The sequence below is a fragment of the Salmo salar genome, chromosome ssa05 (assembly GCF_905237065.1).
Source record: "Salmo salar chromosome ssa05, Ssal_v3.1, whole genome shotgun sequence".
NCBI lineage: Eukaryota > Metazoa > Chordata > Actinopteri > Salmoniformes > Salmonidae > Salmo > Salmo salar.
In genome coordinates, this window is record NC_059446.1 from 79776394 (window position 1) to 79803229 (window position 26836).

General features: G+C 43.6%; 1 protein-coding gene across 1 annotated transcript in view; it reads left to right on the forward strand.

The window, feature by feature from the left end:
* Positions 1 to 1969: 1969 nt before the first annotated feature.
* Positions 1970 to 26836, forward strand: part of LOC106606096 (pleckstrin homology domain-containing family O member 1) — a 31885-nt gene continuing 7018 nt past the window's right edge. Inside the window, exons 1-4 of the mRNA XM_045719074.1 lie at positions 1970 to 2532; positions 3226 to 3372; positions 24734 to 24874; positions 26261 to 26365. Coding sequence (XP_045575030.1) covers positions 2506 to 2532; positions 3226 to 3372; positions 24734 to 24874; positions 26261 to 26365 — 420 coding nt within the window. The 5' untranslated portion in view covers positions 1970 to 2505. The remainder of the gene's footprint in view (positions 2533 to 3225; positions 3373 to 24733; positions 24875 to 26260; positions 26366 to 26836) is intronic.

Sequence of the window (26836 nt, forward strand, 5' to 3'; positions counted from 1 at the left end):
TTCTTTAGTGGGAAAAAGTACTCTGGTGAGCCAGACTGGGAGTCCCCTAACTTCCATCACCTGTCCACCTTTTTTTGTGATTCTGCTGTGGGGAGACCAGACTAAGTCTCTCAGGGTGCTCACTGACTCTGGGGCTGATGAAAGTTTTATGGATGCTACTGTAACCGGTGCTGTACTGCACCGCTGTAACTCCGTGTTGTGTGTGGTTGATTGACACTATAGATGTGGACTTTGGAGATCAGGTAGTTTTAATCAAGCAAAATTCACTCTCTACATCCTGCATCTGCATCCAAAAGAAAATAAAACATTTGTAGAGCACATATGTTCTGCGAATCGTCGCCTCTTTCTACAACAGATGCACAATACAAGGGACTGGGATCATTTGAGGAGCTAGCCATCGTTCACACATACAATAGCCTGCTAATACCTTAGCTAGCTATTAACCACATGTTGAATTCAGAATGTTGACATCATCCTAAAAAGTACAATTACAAGTGCATCTTAACAATACCATCCACTTATGAGTAACCTCTAAATATACAACATTATTCATGAACAAAACACTGTGTGTATGACTTTGTGCTTAAAATAATCAAACTTTTCTGAAGACGACAGAAAAAGCGTGCCTACCTCTCATAGTGCATCAAAATGATGTGAGCACGAGCACGCAGGGCAAAACGTAAGTACACACTCCCCTACTCCCAGGATGCAGGCATGCATAATAACAAATCAACATGACATATTAATATATGAACCTGGGGAAATTCACATAGTACTTTAACAACTGTTACACTACCATGGTTTCTGAATTAATTATTCCCACTCAACTTCTCTCTGTCCCCATGGATGCAAGGGCACTGGACGGCTGTATTGGAAAAGTCACCCATAGCACAGTGCCCGTTCATATACAGGTATCAGGAAACCACAGTGAGATCATACAGTTCCTCCTCATCGATTCCCCCCATGTCCCTGTGGTTTTGGGATTTTCTTGGCTCCAGGGTTTTCTTTGTGGAGAAGAAGGACAAGACTCTGTCTCCGTGCATTGACTACCAGGTCTGAATGATATAATGATCAAGAATCGTTACCTCCTACCACTCCTCTCCTCGGCTTTCGACCCTCTCCGGTGGCCACCATTTTTTCCAAACTGGACCTTCGGAATGCCTACCACCTGGTTCAGATATGCAAAGGAGATGGAAGACAGTCTTTAACACAGCCAGTGGACATTATGAGTACCAGGTCATGCCGTTTGGACCTACACCTTTTGTTATATCAGAGCTCAACCATCTGCCTCCTGTGTCTGCATTTGGGTCTAGCCTTGTGCCCTTATAGTTTGAGGGTTCGTCGGAGGGCATAGAGGAATTTCTTATAAGCTTCCGGGTTAGAGTGCTGCTCCTTGAAAGCGGCAGCTCTAGCCTTTAGCTCAGTGCGGATGTTTCCTGTAATCCATGGCTTCTGGTTGGGGTATGTACGTACAGTCACTGTGGGGACGACGTCATCGTCATATCATATTGATGAAGCCAATGACTAATGTGGTGTACTCCTCAATGCCATCGGAGGAATCCCAGAACATATTTCAGTCTGTGCTAGCAAAACAGTCCTGTAGCTTAGCATCTGCTTCATCTCACCACTTTTTTATTGATCTAGTCACTGGTGCGTCCTGCTTTAATTTTTGCTTGTAACATGCTGACAACATGATGACAAATCTTTGGAGATGTGCTTTACCTTGTTTGGTGTCAATTCAGTAGTGACTCAGTTTTATTAAAATATTTGTTTTAGGGGGAAATTAAAATAATGGTGATGAGAAGACACTGGAGAAAAACATATTTCAGGCACAGCACTTTTGGCTCTTGAGCACCACTTCCGGCTGAAATTATACAAAAGTTAGAGGGTGCAATTTAACATTTTCTAGACATCACTGTACTTGTAGCCTAACACCCCCTCCCACACACCCCCATTTTCTACAGCCTATAATTTTCATGTTTGCGTCTTTCACACGAACCTCGTGCCTTCATTCCTTATTTTCCGTGATGATATCATGACTCGGTAGCCCTACAGCTTTGGTTTTAGAGAGATGGAGCCGTCGAGTTACAGAGCGGGGGAGAAGGCTATCCAGTCTCCCAGCTGCATGCTCTCTAATAACCAAAGCCTCGGAGAAGAGAGGAGAGGGAGGGGGACTCAATAGGGAGGCAATGAAACGGACTCATCCGCGTAACTAGACATTACCAGTTCAGTTCAGTGTTCAGAGCATGCGAGAGCGTAGCTAGACCAACCGCATTCAGTTATAACTACAAAGGAATAGAGAGGGAGAAAATTGAAGTGTTCCAGCCTAGGGAGGCGGCGAGGAAAGGAGCAAGACATAGGCTACTGGCGGCTTTCGAGCCTCACGGGCATATACACCCCGTGTCCAGAATTTACGGCGATTCTTGGCATCAGCTTATTGTACAAAATTGCGGATTTATAACTGAGTGAAGTCGGGGATAGTCATCGACAGTCCTATCCTTCACAATGAAGAAAAACAATTCAGCTAAACGGGTAAGGTTCTGCAACGATGCAAGTGATGATCACTTCAGCTTCAATGTAATAACGGGTTTCTGGTTAGCTGCTACTCCAAAGAATGTAACAAAAAGCTACAATGTAACGAGTGTTGTATTTAATAAACAAGTCAATGCTACTTGATACGTTACTGACTCGGTTACTTTGCAGCCAAGTCTCAGTCCAAACTCCAAAGTGATGCATTTGTTAGACATGCTGCTTTGCTTTATTTATTCATAGTGGGGGACATTCTCCAGTTAGACTATCTTAACTTGATTAACAAAATGATATTCGACTAGAGATCTAGCAGTGTAGAGTTTAAAAGTATTCTGATGAAATGCTTGTAGTGGATGCTGTGAAAGACTAACGTTTTTAGGGACTGCTCTTTTTGTGTATAACGGAATCAGAGGATTTTAAAACGAGCTTTATTCTTGGAATGCAATTATCTAACGTGGTCGGTGTAGCCTAACTGAGATCATAAGATGGTGACAAAAACACTAGCCCAAGAAAAACGGTGCGCGCAAGGAATGTGACAGCATCTACATGACAAAGGAAATGACAGGGGGCTGAGTCGCCTCACAAAAAGACTCTCCTCTTTTTCTTGTCTGTTCAGTCCCCCTTTGGAATCTGAACAAGGTGCTCTGGCAATTTAATGTCTTCACTGCTACTTTGTTGCTTTCGTTGAATATGCAGGGCCCGCAGGACACAAACCAGCACAACACGCAGCCAGACAAAATCGGTTGGATTCGCAAGTTCTGTGGCAAAGGGATATTTAGGGAGATCTGGAAAAATCGTTTTGTAATACTCAAAGGAGACCAACTTTACATCTCAGAGAAAGAGGTAAGTGACGCCTCTTCATTGAACAGCTGATATTTACACACCTTGACCTTTTTTGGAGCAATTCTTTTAACTTTTCAAATGCAAACAGAGCCAGCACATCTTTTACACTAATTTTGGGGTACATTGTAATAGTCCTTGTTGAGCATCAACACTGTGAAATATAGGCTACTTTATGACATCATACCGTGGGTTATAAATGACAGTATTTCCAGTGACAACATACAGTATATGGAGTGTTTAACCATGTGGTCATGTAGCAGTCTCAAGAGAGACCCTAGACATGCTCTCCTCTGTTCTGGATCCACTCAGACTGATGGACCAAATCAGCAGCTCCAAAAGCTTTGTGTGTGTGTGTGTGTGTGTGTGTGTGCAGGTTCACTTAAGGCTTCACATAAATCTCTGTATCCTCCCGCCAAGCCTCATCTATCATCCCTCTGGGGCTGGTGTGCCAACGGGTTCTGTCTTTCTCTCTCTCATTCTCTCTCCCTCTCCGTCTGTCTGTCTGTCTGTCTGCCTCTCTCCCTCTCCCTCTCCGTCTGTCTGTCTCTCTCCCTCTCCGTGTGTCTGTCTCTTTCTCTCTCTGTCTGTCTCCCTCTCTGTCTGTCTCCCTCTCTGTCTGTCTGTCTCCCTCTCTGTCTGTCTGTCTGTCTGTCTGTCTGTCTGTCTGTCTGTCTGTCTGTCTGTCTGTCTGTCTGTCTGTCTGTCTGTCTGTCTGTCTGTCTGTCTGTCTGTCTGTCTGTCTGTCTGTCTGTCTGTCTGTCTGTCTGTCTGTCCCTCTCCTTCTCTCTCTCTCTGTCTCTATGTCTCTCTCTCTCTCTCTCTCTCTCTCTCTCTCTCTCTCTCTCTCTCTCTCCCTGTCAGCAACAAACCTGAGCTGCAGCACACCTTCCACCTCACTGGATATCCAACATTATAGATGAAAAAACTCCACTGTATGTCTGCTCTACGCTATACTTCAGTCCTTTGACCTACAGTGTCTGTTAATCATTGCAGTCAGACGTCAGAGTGCTTTGAATGGCTGAAGTCTGATTCATTACTCCTGTTAGTTGTCCACAGCAAAACAGCTTGACAGAAGATTAGAAAGTGTTTATTAATAGAGCTAGGAAGTCTCCAGAGACCTCTAGTACATCAGTCTAACCTTATGACAGAAGGAGTTGTCGGAGAGATAACCCTAGATGGTAATAAGGCACGCAGTAACTGCCGTGGTCAGGCTCACTGAGAACAGAGAGCGTGCTCCAGGCATAGCTATGAGACAGCACAACAGCACCCGCATGGTTGTGGTGTTGCAATATTAAGGCCTTAACGTTGTGGTAACCATAGTGACAGAGCCAGCCTGTGATGTGTCAGGGTGATTGCTCCAGATATTAAACAGAGGCAATAATGAGCCACATAGTCAGTCAATGTGATGCTTGATACAAGGCAGAGGCAGTTTTAAACCGCTTAGCTGAGAGTTACAGGGAATTTGCTACAAACGCACATGTACGCACGCGCAAACACACACACACACACTGACTGCCATCGGGCACTGACAGTTCTCTTGTTGGGCTTGCTTTAGAGTTGCAGGGTATTAGTATTCTGCCAAGCTCAGCTGAAGCTTACAGGAGGATGTGTTGGCAGCTTCTAAGGGACCACTTTAACACCTTACTCCAATTGTAAACATAACTCCAGGGATCACAGCGGAATCTGACAGACACTGAAGATTCCAAACTGTGATCTAATCAATCCTAACATATTCACAGCTTTGAGGGAAAGTAGCCGTTGAGAGTTGAATCTCAAGGCATATGTGGCAAAGAAAGGCCTTCCAGGGTTTTGGTCACTTGAAGAGGTCACCAAGCGTATCAATGTAGTGCCCTTTTCAGTCATTTGTCACAGAATGATAAACAAAAGCACCCAGAGCTAAGGACCCCAAAATAACTAACCTTAGGAGACGATGGAAACCCCGCCAGATAGAACATTAGCTTTTATCATTGTCAGATAAAATGGTGAATTCATGATCATTTCCCATTGACATTCTGTCATGGGGCATGTTAAGGTGGGTGACGTCAGTGCAGCTCATATATTCACCCACCAGGCCTTCACTTGAGTTGACTGTCATGACTTAGTGTCAGCAGTCCTGAGAGAGATTTTTACAATGGAGGGAGCATGAGTCACAGGTCCAGTCTGTAATCAACCTGCTAGCCCCCTTTCCCTACACCTTTCCAAGGGTCGTTATAGACCTGTGAGAATCTGATGGCTGTAAACAATATGGCTGGAACTCTATGCAGCCAACGGGTTGGCCAAATCCTATTCTTTCAGATCTGTAACTGATGACCCTGCGTAACAAGTAGCTTGGGTCCATATCAAGTGGCTAGCAGGTAGGTCTAAAATCTATGGTCAACAAAGGAAGTGCCTTCCTCGACTTTCCTCAAGTGGCTTTTAGGGCCAAATGTCAACCCAACATTCTTTTTCAAGACAGTGCGTGCATGAGGTCAGGTTTCATGGAGATCTGAGAGGAAAGGCCTCCCCGTAGTTGGGACAGCTGTGAGGAGCGAGCTCTGGCAAGTGGGAGAGCTCCGATTTCACCTCGCTGACCAACCTGTTCCAGCCTGACGTCTGTCATGTTCTGATTCAGTCTCTGTCTACTTTCACTATGATGTCTGGTGTGTTTCACTCCACTTTTTACATACCTAACCACATTCACGTTTCCCAGTTCACTATGATGCTTATACTGTCCTCAACCAAAGAGACAACTAAGTTAGACTGGCAGATATGAGCCATGGACTTATTGACTGAATTAGTTCCTTCTTCTGAGTGTTTCTGAGTGTTCTTTGCCCAAATAAGGAAGATGTTTTTTCCCTGTGGGGTATTTTGAAACAGTCTTTGTCTCTGTTCTGCTTTGTGTGTTAGAGGGTTATTGGTCAGAGCACCAAACAGTACTTCCTCTCAGAAACTGACCGCATAAACTTCTTCAAATGACTCGTCAAGACTTGGAGGGATTTTAAGAGCACTTGTGCAAAAGACAGTACCCTAGGTAACACCAGCACACAACCAGAAACTTTAGTCCATGAAGTTTATCAAATCAAATCAAATGTTATTTGTCACATGCGTCGAATACAACCGTGAAATGCTTACTTACGAGCCCTTAACCAACATTTCAAAGTTTTGAAAAAGTAAGTAAGAAAAATTTGCTAAATAAACTAAATTAAATAGAGTAACACAATAAAATAACAATAAAGTGGCTATATACAAGGGGTACCGGTACCGATTCAATGTGCAGGGGTACGGGTTAGTCAAGGTAATTGAGGTAATATGTACATGTAGGTAGGAGTAAAGTGACTATGCATAGGTAATAAACAGAGAGTAACAGCAGTGTATGTGAAGAGTGTGAAGGAATGTGAATGTATGTGTATGTGTGTGGCGTCAATATGCATGTGTGTGTGTGTTTTGTGTATGTGTGTGTGTTGGAGTGTCAGTGTAGTATGTGTGAGTGTGTAGTTAGATTTCAGTGAGTGTACATGGAGCCCGTGCAAAAGAGTTCGCATTACCCTTTTTAGTGCCTTGCGGTCTGATGCAGAGCAGTTGCCATACCAGGCGGCGATGGATGCTCTTGATGGTGCAGCTGTAGAACTTTTTGAGGATCTGAGGTCCCATGCCAAATCTTTTCAACCTCCTGAGACGGAATAGGCGTTGTCGTGTCCTCTTCACGACAGTGTTGGTGTGTTTGGACCATGATAGGTCCTTAGCAATGTTCCCTATAAGCTTCGCTCGGGCACGCAGCTCCCCTGGGACTGCCGCGTAGAAGAAATATCAGCCTGCACAGAGAAGCATAAAATTTAACTTCACTCAACTTTCTAGAGATAACACTATCAACGTTTCCCTGTACTGTGGGAATTGTGATCGAATCAACGCAATATTAGCCACTTTCAATGCAACATACCGAAACAAAATTAACAATGCAAGACTTAGTATGCAAAACTAACTATGCAAGAGACTTTGTTGTAGGCAGAACGCATCAGAGTAAGATTCTATTGCATTGACAAGCACGACTCAGGCCCATACTCTACACACACCGGTGCCCCTAAACCAATCAGAGCTGCAGGCCTATATGCAAATAGATCACTGCCATATAAGGATCTACGCCATTCACATTGAACTGGACTGTTTTTACAGCATGAGCGGTCATCAGTAGATATGCTTGTTTTGAGATCAAAGCGAGAGCTACATCTACCGACGTGTGCACATTTAGTTATTAGTCCAGTTTTAGATCATTTGTAGTCATCAATGGGGGAGTGATTGCTTCATACAAAAGCACAAAAGGTATGCATTTTGAAAAGCGAGTCAGGTAAGGAGCTTTTTTTTGTCTTAAAGGGGCAGTGTTGTAGCCATTATTTGTCTGATTCTTCGTAATAATGGTATGTGAATAATGATGCATTTTATTTTGTGAAGTGGTTTCTTGCATCAAACAACACAACAACATTTCCAGTCACCTCCTTTGTCTGGAGGACAAGTGGATAAACAGGTTAATGTCAAGCCCTGCATGTTTTTTTTAAAAGTCAAAAGTCATGGAATGTAGGTCTATGTTGAACACCACACATTGGCTGAACGATAGAACAGCTATTTACATGTTCAAATGTAATGGGATGCATTTTGTCCCTTGTTTCTGATGGTAGGCCACTCTGGTAGGCCTACATTATGATCAAATAGCCACAGTAGACTACTTGGCCACTGTTAAAACTAACTTAAAGCGGGTACAGCCTCAGTGTTTACAGTAAACGTGCACCGGAAGTAACATTGGAACATTGGTCCTTAGTGATGCGGACACCAAGAAGCTCTCGACCTGCTCCACTAGTGCCCTGTCAATGTGAATGGGGGTATGCTCGGCCCTCGTTTTCCTCTTTGTCTTGCTCACGTTGAGGGAGAGGTTTTTGTCCTGGCACCACACTGTCAGGTCTCTGACCTCCCTATAGGCTGTTTCATTGTCGTCGGTGTTCGGGCCTACCACTGGTGTGTCAACGGCAAACTTAATGATAGTGTTGGAGTCGTGCGTGGCCACAGTCTTGGGAGGGTCAGAGTGGCGGATGGTGTTGAGGGTCAGCATGGCGGATGTGGTGTTGCCTTCCCTCACCACCTGGGGGCGGCCCATCAGGAAGTCCAGGATCCAGTTGCAGAGGGAGGTGTTCAGTCATTATCATTCCTCTGTTATCTCAATACTGGAATACCCTATAGACATGAATTCACTAGGTCTTAGTTCCTTTGGCTTGATGAGGTCTTAGTCCATTGGGTTGATGAGGTCTTAGTCCATTGGGTTGATGAGGTCTTAGTCCATTGGGTTGATGAAGTCTTATTCTATTGGGTTGATGAGGTCTTAGTCCATTGGGTTGATGAGGTCTTAGTCCATTGGGTTGATGAGGTCTTATTCTATTGGGTTGATGAGGTCTTAGTCTATTGGGTTGATGAGGTCTTTTTCTATTGGCTTGATGAGGTCTTATTCTATTGGGTTGATGAGGTCTTAGTCCATTGGGCTGATGAGGTCTTAGTCCATTGGGTTGATGAGGTCTTAGTCCATTGGGTTGATGAGGTCTTTGTCCATTGGGTTGATGAGGTCTTTGTCCATTGGGTTGATGAGGTCTTATTCTATTGGCTTGATGAGGTCTTATTCTATTGGCTTGATGAGGTCTTAGTCCATTGGGTTGATGAGGTCTTATTCTATTGGCTTGATGAGGTCTTAGTCCATTGGGCTGATGAGGTGTTTTCCATTGGTTGATATCTTATCCATTGGGTTATAGTCTTTATTGGGTTGTATTTTTGTTATAGTCTTATTCTATTGGCTTGATGAGGTCTTAGTCCATTGGGTTGATGAGGTCTTATTCTATTGGCTTGATGAGGTCTTAGTCCATTGGGCTGATGAGGTGTTTGTCCATTGGGTTGATGAGGTCTTAGTCCATTGGGTTGATGAGGTCTTAGTCCATTGGGTTGATGAGGTCTTTGTCCATTGGGTTGATGAGGTCTTTGTCCATTGGGTTGATGAGGTCTTATTCTATTGGCTTGATGAGGTCTTAGTCCATTGGGTTGATGAGGTCTTAGTCCATTGGGTTGATGAGGTCTTATTCTATTGGCTTGATGAGGTCTTATTCTGTTGGGCTGATGAGGTCTTAGTCCATTGGGTTGATGAGGTCTTAGTCCATTGAGTTGCACACAAACCTCTTTTGTTTGATCTGTGAGTTATCAAGTCATGTCTGGCAGTGTGTTTCTGAAACGCTCTGCACATGATTTGCTATCTTGAAGCGGAGCATGTGCTACAGGCTCCGATCCAGTTTGTCTCCTCAACACTGCCAAGCACTAGATCCATTTTGAGACCGTTTTCAGCCCACAGCCCCACACTATACTTTCTGCTTCCTCATTGGTATCATCATACTTCCTAACTAAAGGCTGCAGTGTTTATTTGCACTAGTTTCTCTTCCTGGACCTGTTCTTATGGAGTCAGTCAAGGGGATGTATGAGGGAAAGTAGTGTGAGAAAGATCATCTGTTTGAATTTTAGATGAGCCTGATCAGTCCCAGAGCGGGTGGATTTCACTTCACAACCACAGCTTTTCTTCAATGAAACCATTCTAGCAACCTGCTCAGTGATTCATTCAGTGTTGAGGCACATAAAGATTTAGCTCCTTACATTTTAATTAAGACATAGGCTTACCCCAAGCAGTCCGTTAGCCTTGGCTTTGTCCTGAAGGGGAAGAGATGTTTTCTGTTTGTCTAAAGGGAATGATGCAATGGAGGAAGGAAGGGAAGGACGAAAGGGGGAGAGATGGAAGAGAGAGAAAGGAGGAGAAAGTGGAGAAGAAAGGGAGACAGGATAGAAAAAAGAACAGAGACAGAACAAAGCACACTTCTTTGTGTAATGCTCGCTAGTGTTTGCCAACTGGCTTCTCATGCCAGGCTACAGCACGCTGGGGGTCAGCGCCAAGAAAGTGTGTCATTGGGAGTGGGCATTTTAGTGTTATAGCATAGCAATGACACAAACAACACGAACACAAACACACAACGCAAACCATGCAAGTATCTTTGTCATGTTAGTGAGTAAAACCATGCAAGTGTCTTTGTTATGTTTGGGTGTAAAGCCAACACTGTCTATTGACGTCTGTTTGTCTTCTTCTCCGTTTTTCTCTCTCTCTCTTTGATTGAACAGATGTAATTCAATTTCTCTCTCTTTCTCTCTCTCTGCTTTCTCTCTCTCTCTGCTCTCTCTATCTATGCTCTCTCTCTCTGCTCTCTCTCTCTGCTCTCTCTGCTCTCTCTGCTCTCTCTCTCTGCTCTCTCTATCTCTGCTCTCTCTATCTCTGCTCTCCTATCTCTGCTCTCTCTATCTCTGCTCTCTCTATCTCTGCTCTCCTATCTCTGCTCTCTCTATCTCTGCTCTCTCTATCTCTGCTCTCTCTCTCTGCCTCTCTGCTCTCCCTATCTCTATCTCTGCTCTCTCTCTCTGCTCTCTCTCTGCTCGCTGTCTCTCTGCTCTCTCTCTTTATCTCTGCTCTCTCTATCTCTGCTCTCTCTCTCTGCTCTCTCTCTCTCTCTCTGCTCTCTCTGCTCTCTCTCTCTCTCTCTGCTCTTTCTGCACTCTCGCTACCTCTATCTCTACCTCCCTTCCTTCTCTGTCTACCTCTACCTCCCGTCTCTCTCCCTCTGTGTTCTGAATGGGAGTGGTGGGTCTGTGGTAGTGAGCCTCCAGCTGCCCACATGAGGGTGAGGGGAGTAGTGGGTTAGATGAGGATGGGCTGCTAGTTTCCATGCCAACCTATAGAAAGTCTCCAAAGCCTGGCACGGGGCAGACCATAAGTCCACATGCTCCCTCCGGAAAGATGCCATGCTGAATGTAATCATGGGCTGGACTCAAGGTGTGAATGAGATGAACAGAATCCACTCTGTGTCTGGTAATAAGAATAGTTTGGTGGGTGCTTGTATGTGTCCTATTTCACACATGTACAAGTGGGTATTATATACCTGTGGGAATTGGAAGTGTATTCTTTGCATATCCCACCTCCCCTGAGACACCCTCGGAGAGTGGGGTCACGGCCAGGGTCAGCCATTATCAACGGTGACCTTTGGAGCAATTAGGGTTAAGTGCCTTGCTTAAGGGAACATCAACAGATGTTTCACCTCGTCGGCTCAGGGATTCAAATCCAGGACTTTTCTTACTGCCCAAACGCTCTAATCGCTAGGCTGCCTGCCACCCAGATGCATATGTTATGGTTGTGCTGCTTGTGCATTTTGGACTCACCCCTTGTTGCAAAGATGCAGGGTTGTTGAATCCAGCAGATTGTTAAGGGGACTGGTATTGAGTCAAGGATGAACACAAATGAGGAGCCTTCCATTTGAAAAGTGGATAGCAAAGGCTAGTTTATAGTGACACCTCAATGTCTAGGTGTTCTGCATGTTCTAGAAGACAGGGTGGAGGGGGGCATGACTCATTAATGCAGTGGTCCAAACTGCCTGATTCCAGTGCTGCTGTACTTTTAACATTTGCATCAGGGCCATTAAACTCTGGCAAATTCTTATTTTCAATTACGGCCTAGGAACAGTGGGTTAACTGCCTTGTTCAGGGGCAGAACGACAGATTTTTACCTTGTCAGCTCTGGGATCTGATCTTGCAACCTTTCGGTTACTAGTCCAACACTCTAACCACTAGGCTACCTGCTGGTTACTAGTCCAACACTCTAACCACTAGGCTACCTGCTGGTTACTAGTCCAACACTCTAACCACTAGGCTACCTGCCACCCCAGGATGATGATGGAGTCAACCTGTCGGTTACTAGTCCAACACTCTAACCACTAGGCTACCTGCTGGTTACTAGTCCAACACTCTAACCACTAGACTACCTGCTGGTTACTAGTCCAACACTCTAACCACTAGGCTACCTGCCACCCCAGGGTGATGATGGAGTCAAAAGGCTGTAAACGCTCAGTACTCTTTTTCTCATTTGAATGTATTTAGGTCACTCTCCAGCCTTGCCAGAAATGATATGTTAACTCAAATATGATGATATGTTAACTCTGACTGGGGGAGTTGTGGTAAGAGCAATGTAACAAGACAAAATGATCTTTAAATGAAAAAGGGGTTTTGGGGGGTTGGAATATGGAGAAGAGTTTGAAGGCTCCTGCCTAGATGTGACACACCTCACCGATACACTCAGAATGTTTTGCTGCAGAAACGGTAATGAGAGCCACCATCTGCTTGAATAAAGTAGGCCAGAGTAAGAGCAGTGTTTCCCACACCATTACTGAGGCGGGTCTCCACTGGTTCCAACACAACAGGCTGGTGCAGTAGGTCAAAAAACTCCTTGGGCTTATTTTTCAAATTGGCATGTTTTGTTTCTAAATGTCTGCGCAAGAGTGAAGGTTTCATTGAGTTGTGAGATAGTACTTTTGCACATATAACACACTGTGGCTGTGGAAAGGCACTGCTCCCAATATAAGTGAACCCCAAATCAATGTAGTTCTCATCATATTTGTGCCTCTTCGATGGTCCAACGTCCCTGTCCCTAGAATTACTGATGCTAGTGTTGGATGTGCTCGTGGAAGGAGAACAACTTGTGTCGTCGACAGGTGCAGGTGTATTACTGCTGGTAGTAGCAGTTCTACCAGTAGAGCTGGTATGTGTCTCTATGGGCCTTACTTTTTTTAACCATTTATCAATTTTCGAGCAAACGGAATGAGCAGCAGCTACATTTGGCTAGATACGGACCGTTAGTGGAATATACAACAACACCTATACAGGGAATTATAATGTTCCCCTGGGGAGATGAATGCACCAATTACAGGGCTAGCCTCATAGGCTCCACCTCCACCCAGTACCATGAGGTGATCCTCTGTAACTCTATCAGTAGCTTGTAACACCAGGCGACTGGGTTCCTTTCTTGGGACCATCTGTAAATCAGTCTGGATTAAAGCGTCTGCTAAGTGGCATATATTGTTATATATTATGTGGGATAATGCTTGTAAATACACCGAAGGGAAAATGCATGGTTCCATCATGTACAGTCAAGATGCAGGGAATTCAGTTTTTTCAACCCAAGCACTGGCCCTTTAACCTGAAGAGAACTCACCCTATGAGTGATTATAGGGTATTGGCTGCACTTTGGTGAAACTGGGGATGGTGATTAGTGGTTACATGACACATAATCTGATGTGTATCAGGCCTGCTTGTGACCTCACAGATATACTTTATACCACTGTAAAACATGTATCGTATATCATCATGAGTGGTAGGAGAGAGATCCAGAGTATGCTGTTTTTATTCATCAGTAACATTGGGGGATATTTTGGCTCATCCTTTTGGAAAGTGTTACCTTGAAAAGGAATGTCCCTACTTTAATCTCAATGCAATACATAAGAGCTGTTAATTATTCACCCCCCCCCCAATCCGCAATGGAAAAAGTCCCCCGTAGTTTTGTCGGCACAGCACGTCCTCAGCCAAAATTAGCACCGGTATCTTTTGTGTTGCGAGCACTTGGGTTTCTCCTTCTCGTTGAGGGTCTATGTATAGCCAGGGCCAAGCCTTGCAATAGCTGAATGCTACAAAGAGCCTCCAACAAAGCCAGACAAGATGGCGTTTTGAGATCCGTTTCTTCCTAGGCAGGTATCAGGGCCACCGAACACAGTGCTTTGTTGTTTTTCCACCTCTGGAGTTTAATGGCTGGTCTTGAAATAGGGCCTCCTTCACAAAAGAGTCCAAACCAAGCTTGACGAGGGGACTATGTGTTCTCCATGTTCCTTGACAAACAGATATGGGCTCCAAGCTTAACAAACACACTGTCTGGTTAACACCTACTTCTGACACGTCACGTGAGCAGAGTCCGGCTCAGGTTCTGGCTCTGTTGAGGCTACATCAGATAGGCTTCTCCTCAGAGGATACCCTGGTCTGTCTTGACGCTAGCAGAGGTCACCTAGCCTCAACGAGTCTCCTCCTGCCCTGACCCCTAAACCCATCTGAAACAGTATTAATATATCTCCTGTCCTGACCACTAAACCCATCTGAAACAGTATTAATATATCTCCTGTCCTGACCACTAAACCCAACTGAATCAGTATTAATATATGTCCTGTCCTGACCCCTAAACCCAACTGAATCAGTATTAATATATCTCCTGTCCTGACCACTAAACCCAACTGAAACAGTATTAATATATCTCCTGTCCTGACCCCTAAACCCAACTGAAACAGTATTAATATATCTCCTGTCCTGACCACTAAACCCATCTGAAACAGTATTAATATATCTCCTGTCCTGATCACTAAACCCAACTGAAACAGTATTAATATATCTCCTGTCCTGACCCGTAAACCCAACTGAAACAGTATTAATATATCTCCTGTCCTGACCACTAAACCCAACTGAAACAGTATTAATATATCTCCTGTCCTGACCACTAAACCTTACTGAAACAGTATTAATATATCTCCTGTCCTGACCCCTAAACCTTACTGAAACAGTATTAATATATCTCCTGTCCTGACCACTAAACCCAACTGAAACAGTATTAATATATCTCCTGTCCTGACCACTAAACCCAACTGAAACAGTATTAATATATCTCCTGTCCTGATCACTAAACCAATCTGAAACAGTATTAATAAAGCTCCTGTCCTGACCACTAAACCCATCTGAAACAGTATTAATATATATCCTGTCCTGACCACTAAACCCATCTGAAACAGTATTAATATAGCTCCTGTCCTGACCCCTAAACCCATCTGAAACAGTATTAATATATTGCCTGTCCTGACCACTAAACCCATCTGAAACAGTATTAATATATCTCCTGTCCTGACCACTAAACCCAACTGAAACAGTATTAATATATCTCCTGTCCTGACCCGTAAACCCAACTGAAACAGTATTAATATATCTCCTGCCCTGACCACTAAACCCATCTGAAACAGTATTAATATATCTCCTGTCCTGACCACTAAACCCATCTGAAACAGTATTAATATATCTTCTGTCCTGACCACTAAACCCATCTGAAACAGTATTAATATATCTCCTGCCCTGACCACTAAACCCATCTGAAACAGTATTAATATATCTCCTGCCCTGACCACTAAACCTTACTGAAACAGTATTAATATATCTCCTGTCCTGACCCCTAAACCTTACTGAAACAGTATTAATATATATCCTGTCCTGACCCCTAAACCTTACTGAAACAGTATTAATATATCTCCTGTCCTGACCCCTAAACCTTACTGAAACAGTATTAATATATCTCCTGCCCTGACCACTAAACCCATCTGAAACAGTATTAATATATCTCCTGTCCTAACCACTAAACCCATCTGAAACAGTATTAATATATCTCCTGTCCTGACCACTAAACCCATCTGAAACAGTATTAATATATCTCCTGCCCTGACCACTAAACCCATCTGAAACAGTATTAATGTATCTCCTGTCCTGACCACTAAACCCATCTGAAACAGTATTAATATATCTCCTGTCCTGACCACTAAACCTTACTGAAACAGTATTAATATATCTCCTGTCCTGACCCCTAAACCTTACTGAAACAGTATTAATATATCTCCTGTCCTGACCCCTAAACCTTACTGAAACAGTATTAATATATCTCCTGTCCTGACCCCGAAACCTTACTGAAACCGTATTAATATATCTCCTGTCCTGACCCGTAAACCTTACTGAACCAGTATTAATATATATTCTGTCCTGACCACTAAACCCATCTGAAACAGTATTAATATATTGCCTGTCCTGACCACTAAACCCATCTGAAACAGTATTAATATATCTCCTGTCCTGACCCCTAAACCCAACTGAAACAGTATTAATATATCTCCTGTCCTGACCACTAAACCTTACTGAAACAGTATTAATATATCTCCTGTCCTGACCACTAAACCTTACTGAAACAATATTAATATATCTCCTGTCCTGACCCCTAAACCCAACTGAAACAGTATTAATATATCTCCTGTCCTGACCACTAAACCTTACTGAAACAGTATTAATATATCTCCTGTCCTGACCACTAAACCTTACTGAAACAGTATTAATATATATCCTGTCCTGACCACTAAACCCATCTGAAACAGTATTAATATATTGCCTGTCCTGACCACTAAACCCATCTGAAACGGTATTAATATATCTCCTGTCCTGACCACTAAACCCATCTGAAACAGTATTAATATATCTCCTGTCCTGATCACTAAACCAATCTGAAACAGTATTAATATATCTCCTGTCCTGACCACTAAACCCATCTGAAACAGTATTAATATATATCCTGTCCTGACCACTAAACCCATCTGAAACAGTATTAATATAGCTCCTGTCCTGACCCCTAAACCCATCTGAAACAGTATTAATATATTGCCTGTCCTGACCACTAAACCCATCTGAAACAGTATTAATATATCTCCTGTCCTGACCACTAAACCCAACTGAAACAGTATTAATATATCTCCTGTCCTGACCACTAAACCCACCTGAAACAGTATTAATATATCTCCTGTCCTGACCCCTAAACCCATCTGAAACAGTATTAATATATCTCCTGTCCTGACCACTAAACCCAACTGAAACAGTATTAATGTATCTCCTATCCTGACCCCTAAACCTTACTGAAACAGTATTAATATATCTCCTGACCTGACCACTAAACCCATCTGAAACAATATTAATATATCTCCTGTCCTGACCACTAAACCTTACTGAAACTAGTATATATCTCCTGTCCTGACCACTAAACCCATCTGAAACAGTATTAATATATCTCCTGTCCTGACCACTAAACCTTACTGAAACAGTATTAATATATCTCCTGTCCTGACCCCTAAACCTTACTGAAACAGTATTAATATTTCTCCTGTCCTGACCCCTAAACCTTACTGAAACAGTATTAATATATCTCCTTTCCTGACCCGTAAACCTTACTGAAACAGTATTAATATATCTCCTGCCCTGACCACTAAACCCATCTGAAACAGTATTAATATATCTCCTGTCCTGACCACTAAACCCATCTGAAACAGTATTAATATATCTCCTGTCCTGACCACTAAACCCATCTGAAACAGTATTAATATATCTCCTGCCCTGACCACTAAACCCGTCTGAAACAGTATTAATATACATCCTGTCCTGACCACTAAACCCATCTGAAACAGTATTAATATATCTCCTGTCCTGACCACTAAACCTTACTGAAACAGTATTAATATATCTCCTGTCCTGACCCCTAAACCTTACTGAAACAGTATTAATATATCTCCTCTCCTGACCCCTAAACCTTACTGAAACAGTATTAATATATCTCCTGTCCTGACCCCCGAAACCCATTACTGAAACCGTATTAATATATCTCCTGTCCTGACCCGTAAACCTTACTGAACCAGTATTAATATATATCCTGTCCTGACCACTAAACCCATCTGAAACAGTATTAATATATCTCCTGTCCTGACCACTAAACCCATTCTGAAACAGTATTAATATATCTCCTGTCCTGACCCCTAAACCCAACTGAAACAGTATTAATATATCTCCTGTCCTGACCACTAAACCTTACTGAAACAGTATTAATATATCTCCTGTCCTGACCACTAAACCTTACTGAAACAGTATTAATATATCTCCTGTCCTGACCCCTAAACCCAACTGAAACAGTATTAATATATCTCCTGTCCTGTCCTGACCACTAAACCTTACTGAAACAGTATTAATATATCTCCTGTCCTGACCCGTAAACCTTACTGAAACAGTATTAATATATCTCCTGTCCTGACCACTAAACCCATCTGAAACAGTATTTATATATTGCCTGTCCTGACCACTAAACCCATCTGAAACGGTATTAATATATCTCCTGTCCTGACCACTAAACCCATCTGAAACAGTATTAATATATCTCCTGTCCTGATCACTAAACCAATCTGAAACAGTATTAATATATCTCCTGTCCTGACCACTAAACCCATCTGAAACAGTATTAATATATATCCTGTCCTGACCACTAAACCCATCTGAAACAGTATTAATATAGCTCCTGTCCTGACCCCTAAACCCATCTGAAACAGTATTAATATATTGCCTGTCCTGACCACTAAACCCATCTGAAACAGTATTAATATATCTCCTGTCCTGACCACTAAACCCAACTGAAACAGTATTAATATATCTCCTGTCCTGACCACTAAACCCACCTGAAACAGTATTAATATATCTCCTGTCCTGACCCGTAAACCCAACTGAAACAGTATTAATATATCTCCTGTCCTGACCCGTAAACCCAACTGAAACAGTATTAATATATCTCCTGCCCTGACCACTAAACCCATCTGAAACAGTATTAATATATCTCCTGTCCTGACCACTAAACCCATCTGAAACAGTATTAATATATCTCCTGTCCTGACCACTAAACCCAACTGAAACAGTATTAATGTATCTCCTATCCTGACCCCTAAACCTTACTGAAACAGTATTAATATATCTCCTGACCTGACCACTAAACCCATCTGAAACAATATTAATATATCTCCTGTCCTGACCACTAAACCTTACTGAAACCGTAGTAATATATCTCCTGTCCTGACCACTAAACCCAACTGAAACAGTATTAATATATCTCCTGTCCTGACCACTAAACCTTACTGAAACAGTATTAATATATCTCCTGTCCTGACCCCTAAACCCAACTGAAACAGTATTAATGTATCTCCTGTCCTGACCCCTAAACCTTATTGAACCAGTATTAATATATCTCCTGTCCTAACCACTAAACCCATCTGAAACAGTATTAATATATCTCCTGTCCTGACCACTAAACCCATCTGAAACAGTATTAATATATCTCCTGTCCTGACCACTAAACCTAACTGAACCAGTATTATGTGACACTCCCTCCTCTCTCCCATTCTATCCAGTAGGTTCAGACATTGCTGACTTGCAATATGCTGCCTTTGAGTTCTAAGAAGAGTGATGATGTTGGCCTGACCACTGCATTCTGGAGGCACCTCTGAGAGGGAAGAAGAGTGTAGAGTCAAAGTTGACTGGACTAACGTTGGCATTGCCCTGCTACCTATCCTGTCCTGCTGTCTCCCATGTCCAGCCATGCGTCCAGCCATGTGTGTGTCCTACAGCTTCTGCACAGTTTGATCAGTCTCTGTCCTGCTCCACTAATGGAAATTGATTGCCACTTAGCGAGGGCCTAGTTGTGCTGAGGGGTCAAGTGACGTCAGCGCAGGTCCTGCTGTGTGCTGGGAACCAGTTAAGAGAGAGGCTTTCTGACAGTAAACCAACCAGGGTGATGTTTGAGGCATAGCATGGTCACACCATGTCTGGTCTTCTCCCTCCTGAAATCATACAGTGGACAGTACTGGGTGTCTCGCCACTCAACCACAGGAAGTCATAGAAGATGATAATGTAACATGGTCATCATCATAGCTTGATGTAAGACTTCCCCAGAGTCCTGTGACTTAAAGGTGTCAGAATGAATGTGACAAGATTTAATTTTTCATCAGAAGAAGAAGAGAGAGGAAAGAACTGGTGTCTGTGGATAGACAGTATGGTGGATAGACATTGTGGTGGATAGACAGTGTGGTGGATAGACAGTGAGGTGAATAGACAGTGTGGTGGATAGACAGTGTGGTGGATAGACAGTGTGGTGGATAGACAGTGTGGTGAATAGACAGTGTGGTGGATAGACAGTGTGGTGAATAGACAGTGTGGTGAATAGACAGTGGGGTGAATAGACAGTGTGGTGAATAGACAGTGAGGTGAATAGATAGTGAGGTGAATAGACAGTGAGGTGAATAGACAGTGTGGTGGATAGACAGTGAGGTGAATAGACAGTGAGGTGAATAGACAGTTTGGTGGATAGACAGTGTGGTGGATAGACAGTGTGGTGGATTGACATTATGGTGGATAGACAGTGTGGTGAATTGACAGTGTGGTGAATTGACAGTGTGGTGAATAGACAGTGTGGTGAATTGACAGTGTGGTGAATAGACAGTGTGGTGAATAGACAGTGTGGTGGATAGACAGTGTGGTGGATAGACAGTGTGGTGAATAGACAGTGTGGTGGATAGACAGTGTGGTGGATAGACAGTGTGGTGGATAGACAGTGTGGTGGATAGACAGTGTGGTGAATAGACAGTGTGGTGAATAGACAGTGTGGTGAATAGACAGCGTGGTGGATAGACAGTGTGGTGGATAGACAGTGTGGTGGATAGACAGTGTGGTGAATAGACAGTGAGGTGAATAGACAGTGTGGTGAATAGACAGTGTGGTGGATAGACAGTGTGGTGGATAGACAGTGTGGTGGATAGACAGTGTGGTGGATAGACAGTGTGGTGAATAGACAGTGTGGTGAATAGACAGTGTGGTGGATAGACAGTGTGGTGGTTAGACAGTGTGGTGAATAGACAGTGTGGTGAATAGACAGTGTGGTGGATAGACAGTGTGGTGGATAGACAGTGTGGTGGATAGACAGTGTGGTGGATAGACAGTGTGGTGAATAGACAGTGTGGTGAATAGACAGTGTGGTGAATAGACAGTGTGGTGGATAGACAGTGTGGTGAATAGACAGTGTGGTGAATAGACAGTGTGGTGAATAGACAGTGTGGTGAATAGACAGTGTGGTGAATAGACAGTGTGGTGAATAGACAGTGTGGTGAATAGACAGTGTGGTGAATAGACATTGTGGTGGATAGACAGTGTAGTGAATAGACAGTGTGGTGAATAGACAGTGTGGTGAATAGACAGTGTGGTGGATAGACAGTGTGGTGGATAGACAGTGTGGTGGATAGACAGTGTGGTGAATAGACAGTGTGGTGAATAGACAGTGTGGTGGATAGACAGTGTGGTGAATAGACAGTGTGGTGAATAGACAGTGTGGTGAATAGACAGTGTGGTGAATAGACAGTGTGGTGAATAGACAGTGTGGTGGATAGACAGTGTGGTGAATAGACAGTGTGGTGAATAGACAGTGTGGTGGATAGACAGTGTGGTGAATAGACAGTGTGGTGGATAGACAGTGTGGTGAATAGACAGTGTGGTGAATAGACAGTGTGGTGGATAGACAGTATCATGCATACAGTCTGTGGTTATCAGTCACAGACACTGTCACAGAGAAAGAGGAAGACAGACTCAAGTCTGGCTTTGTGGCTCTGAGCTCCAACATCATGTTGGCTCAGGACCCCCCCCTGATGAGGAGTGACAGAGTGTGTGTGGAGGGGGGGATTAAAACCAAAGTGAGTGTCAGCGCTGAGGGGGACATGTGTTGGGAGGGAGGGGGTGGCCGTGGGTTATGATATCTCCCAAAACCTTCTGTCCAGTGCCATCTACTCTTTCAATCCTAAACCCACAGCCCAACTCACCCACCCAGGGCCACAACACATCTCCCAACAGTGGTGCCGTATAGCTGAAATCTAATCCTTTGTAATGCAGTAAACACTTTAAATCACCCAAATTGATCATGTTTATGCAATGACCATTTCTGTTATTGAATTGTTATTCCTGTCTGAAAGCACAAATAAGTATTCTTATAAACCCATTTTCTAAATACATGTATTAATCTTTTTCCTGACTGGCTGTCTGGCCATCAGCTTACCAGCTAGATAACTAACAGATATCTGCCTTGTCTCAATGCAAACAGGCCTTTTGATTGTTCTACTGCAGCGTTTCCCAAACTCGGTCCTCGGCACCCCCAGGGGAGCACGTTTTGGTTTTTGCCCTAACACTACACATCTGATTCAAATGATCAAAGCTTAATGATTAGTTGATTATTTGATCATCAATCAGCTGTGTAGTGCTCGGGCAAAAACCAAAACGTGCACCCCTGGGGGTCCCGAGGACCGAGTTTGGGAAACCCTGTTCTAAGGAGTGTGTATGACTCTACCAAGGTTCCGAAAACTAAAATCACGAGAGGCAGCGAGCGGTATGTGGACTCACTGAGGCACATTTATGTACAAAAGTTTAACATTATTTTAATTTATCTTTTGTACGCCCAATAAAACGTTTAACTTTATGAGGTGGATGGCTGTCATGTCGTCAGACTGTCCCATGATAGACGGTCCCGTGGGGGTTGTGTCATAGACCCACAGCCCCATGTGGCAACTGGCTGCCCCGGACCTGAACTCACAGTGCCACCCTGCCACCTGGGGAGGGTTAAGATGGTGACACTTTACTGGTGACCTCTTCCAAACCTAGAGCCATATAAATCTGTGATGCAGAGAACGTGGACGGAATCACGGAATCCAGACATTTAAACATAATTCAATGATGTTCAAACATTTATTGAACTTAGTAGGAAATCAATTACATTTGCCCAAGTTTATCATAAGAAATGAACAGACTGCATCAGTGATTCGTATTTCCTGTAACTTCCTGAATAGGCAACGAGAAGTCCCCCTGTCTGTCTGTGTATGTGAGGTGAGCACATCTACCTCTTTGTGTAGCGGTTAGCGATGATGCTAATGAAAACAGTCTTATGGTAGATGGAAAGGCTCCCAAAAAACTTCTCAATGAAATGTTAACTACAAAGTAGCCTATGCTGACCTGGCAGAATGATATCAGGATTATTTTCATGAATCCAGTGGGTATTTGTTTAGCAAACTCTACCATCATATGTGTGCTACAAAAACACGCTAAACAACAGCCTCTTGCTAGGTGTACACTTGAAATAAAGGGTAACTATATCCAAAAATCTAATCTTCTCAAATTTTTCCCAGACCTCAGAAGTGGTCTCCTGATGTGGTTTAAGCATTGTTGTGGACAGACACAAAGCCGTGTCTGACCTTAATCCAATTAGCTGTTGTGTTGTCACTGGGTGCTGCCTGTTCAGTCTATTGCCTTTGTCCTGGGATGTGTTTGGTGGTGGGGGACGTCAGATTAATAACACAAGTTATTAACAACCCGGAACAGGAGGGAGTTTGTGTCTAGGAAGGGTTGGGGGTTGGGGCTTATTGTGCACGTTGTGATTAGTCCAGCATGTTCCGGACCGGTTGTGTCCTTCAAGGATTGATGGCCTCCTGCCCTATCTGCACCCTGCAGCATTATTGGATGACTGCCTTTGTTTCTATTTTAGTGACTTCGTGCCTGCTAGCCCCGCCTTTACACCATACAGCCTCACACATCACATGGGAGACATCCTTTGTGTCTCTCACAGTTTTCAGGGACACAGAATACACTATTACAGTTCACACAGTTCATTCTGTTGAAGTTGACGTCTGTATTGGAGTCTTAGCTTTCTGTTCAACATCTCCATCTGTCTACTGTGTCTATCTGAAACATCTCCATCTATCTACTGTGTCTATCTGAAACATCTCCATCTATCTACTGTGTCTATCTGAAACATCTCCATCTGTCTACTGTGTCTATCTGAAACATCTCCATCTATCTACTGTGTCTATCTGAAACATCTCCATCTGTCTACTGTGTCTATCTGAAACATCTCCATCTATCTACTGTGTCTATCTGAAACATCTCCATCTATCTATTGTGTCTATCTGAAACATCTGTCCGTTGTGTCTATCTGAAACATCTCCATCTGTCTACTGTGTCTATCTGAAACATCTCCATCTATCTATTGTGTCTATCTGAAACATCTGTCTATTGTGTCTATCTGAAACATCTGTCTATTGTGTCTATCTGAAACATCTGTCCATTGTGTCTATCTGAAACATCTGTCTATTGTGTCTATCTGAAACATCTGTCTATTGTGTCTATCTGAAACATCTGTCTATTGTGTCTATCTGAAACATCTGTCTATTGTGTCTATCTGAAACATCGCCATCTGTTCATTGTGTCTATCTGAAACATCGCCATCTGTCCGTTGTGTCTATCTGAAACATCGCCATCTGTCCATTGTGTCTATCTGAAACATCGCCATCTGTCCGTTGTGTCTATCTGAAACATCACCATCTGTCCGTTGTGTCTATCTGAAACATCGCCATCTGTCCGTTGTGTCTATCTGAAACATCGCCATCTGTCCATTGTGTCTATCTGAAACATCGCCATCTGTCCATTGTGTCTATCTGAAACATCGCCATCTGTCCGTTGTGTCTATCTGAAACATCACCATCTGTCCGTTGTGTCTATCTGAAACATCGCCATCTGTCCGTTGTGTCTATCTGAAACATCGCCATCTGTCCATTGTGTCTATCTGAAACATCACCATCTGTCCATTGTGTCTATCTGAAACATCACCATCTGTCCATTGTGTCTATCTGAAACATCGCCATCTGTCCATTGTGTCTATCTGAAACATCGCCATCTGTCCATTGTGTCTATCTGAAACATTGCCATATGTTCATTGTGTCTATCTGAAACATCTGACACATCTGTCCATTGTGTCTATCTGCAGGTGAAGGATGAGAAGAAGATCCAGGAGGTGGTTGACCTGACGGATTACGAGCGTTCTGAGGAGCTCCGCAAGGCCAAGAGCCGCAGCAAGAAGAACCACAGCAAGTTCACCCTGCTGCGCTCCAGAACCCCAGGCAACACGGTGAGTCCACAGGAAGTGTCCACAAGAACCCAGATCTAGAACCTTGGAAAGAGCAAACCTGTACCTCAAAGTACTGTACCACAATAGCAACACAATCAATACTTACATCTTAAACACAGTGTTGAGATGAGTTCACGGTACTGTAGCCGGACATTAACATAGTCAGATCAGTTACAGCAGCCAGATTGATTGACAGGCTGATTGACACTCACCTGACCCCGCCCGCCAGACCGGGCCACCACCCTGTACACCCTGTCCTTAGTCATTAGCCATGATCCCATTTGACTCGACTTAGCTCCTCCCACCTCTGTCTCTGCCCAGAGAAACCGTCCTCCTTCTCTCTGTTCCCTCCCTCCTTCTGTTCCCTCCCTTTCACAGGGACATTGTGTTCCAGACTCTCCACACCTCCAACTCCTACACCCAGTATATGATCACCAACGCTGATGGACAGACTAACTTGAGAAACAAAGTGAAAGTGTCAAATTCCCAATGCTTGTAGACCATTTGAAATCTGACAGTTTACCAGTCCAGTTCACCTTTGAAACATGGAAAGGCTCTTCTGGTGAGGCAGTGATTCCACCATGACCCCTACACACACTAGGGATGGGCATTTGACGGTTTTTTTATGTTCGAGGACTCGCATATATTTTTTTGGAGTACTCAAATCCTTTTTTTTTATATCATGTAGAACACAAGGCCCCCGCTGGGACAAAAGATGTGTCCATTTATCTATAGACATAACCTGTATGATCCTTGGCTTGGTTTCCTTTCTGTTGTGCCCTGCAAATGCACATATACAAATGGAACACTAACATGGTCTCCAAGTCCTGTTCAGGCAGCCACAAAGCACAATCCACCAAATAGTTTTACAATAATTGACACAAATGTGATCTCTGGTTAAAGGTCAAGCGTTGACTTCCTTTCCAGTACTCCATTACTCATACCCATCCCTAACACACACATGCACTCACAAAGCTGCACACACACACGCACACATACACACACATACACCATCTGCAGGCTCTCCCAGAACCCCCAGAGCAGCAGAAGGATAGGGTATCATGTTGGGTTGTCAGGCCAGGAAGCTTGTGTTTCAGCACACAGACAGACACAGACAGAGAGATTCTCAGAGTCTCCACACAGCTGCAGTTTCCTGTAGCCTCAGTGGGAGAAAGAGCACCATATGGTCATATCTGTGTGTGAATGTGTGCGTGAGTGATCTGGGTTTCTGGAATGGTACCTATATGAAAGGTATCCCTTACAGATGGTTGACTGAGTACTATGCATGTTAGGATTTTCATCACTCCCCTCATGCTCAGTAACACAATATTGTGCAAGGCCCTGGCTTCTTACATTCCCAGTCTCTCTCCCCTTTGTGTCTGTCAGGTCCCTAACCTGGTGTTCCTGGCTGTTAGTCCAGAGGAGAAGGAGTCCTGGATAAACGCCTTAAATGGAGCAATCACCAGATCCAAGAACAGCATCCTGGATGAGGTGAGACACACCCCTCGATGCACCTCCACTCTCCTTCTCCTCTTCCTCTCTCTCTTATAAACAACACTTCATCTGGCACATGGCCAATTGCAAGAGGATATCTTACTGAATGCACTTTTGAGGAATGGAATCCATTGACCTGCCCCTCATTCACACACACCCTCATGACCCGACACTAAACTCCACAGCATGTTGACGTGGAAAAAAGTGCTTCAGAAATAAAAGGAACTGTTATAGTATCTTACATTCTATCTTAAACTGGTTTCCTGATGAGGGCATTTTCTGGGTTTCAGTCTAGTGTAGTGTAGATGTAATGACCTCTATAAAGAAGAGAGAGACAGGTGGTGACTGATGGGACAGTCTTCTAGCTGAGGCTGCTGATCAAAGGATTCCCTCTCTGTTTGGGGATGATGGGATGGATCCTTCATCCCTCCTTCTCACTTGCAGGTCAATCGCCCTGATGACATCAAT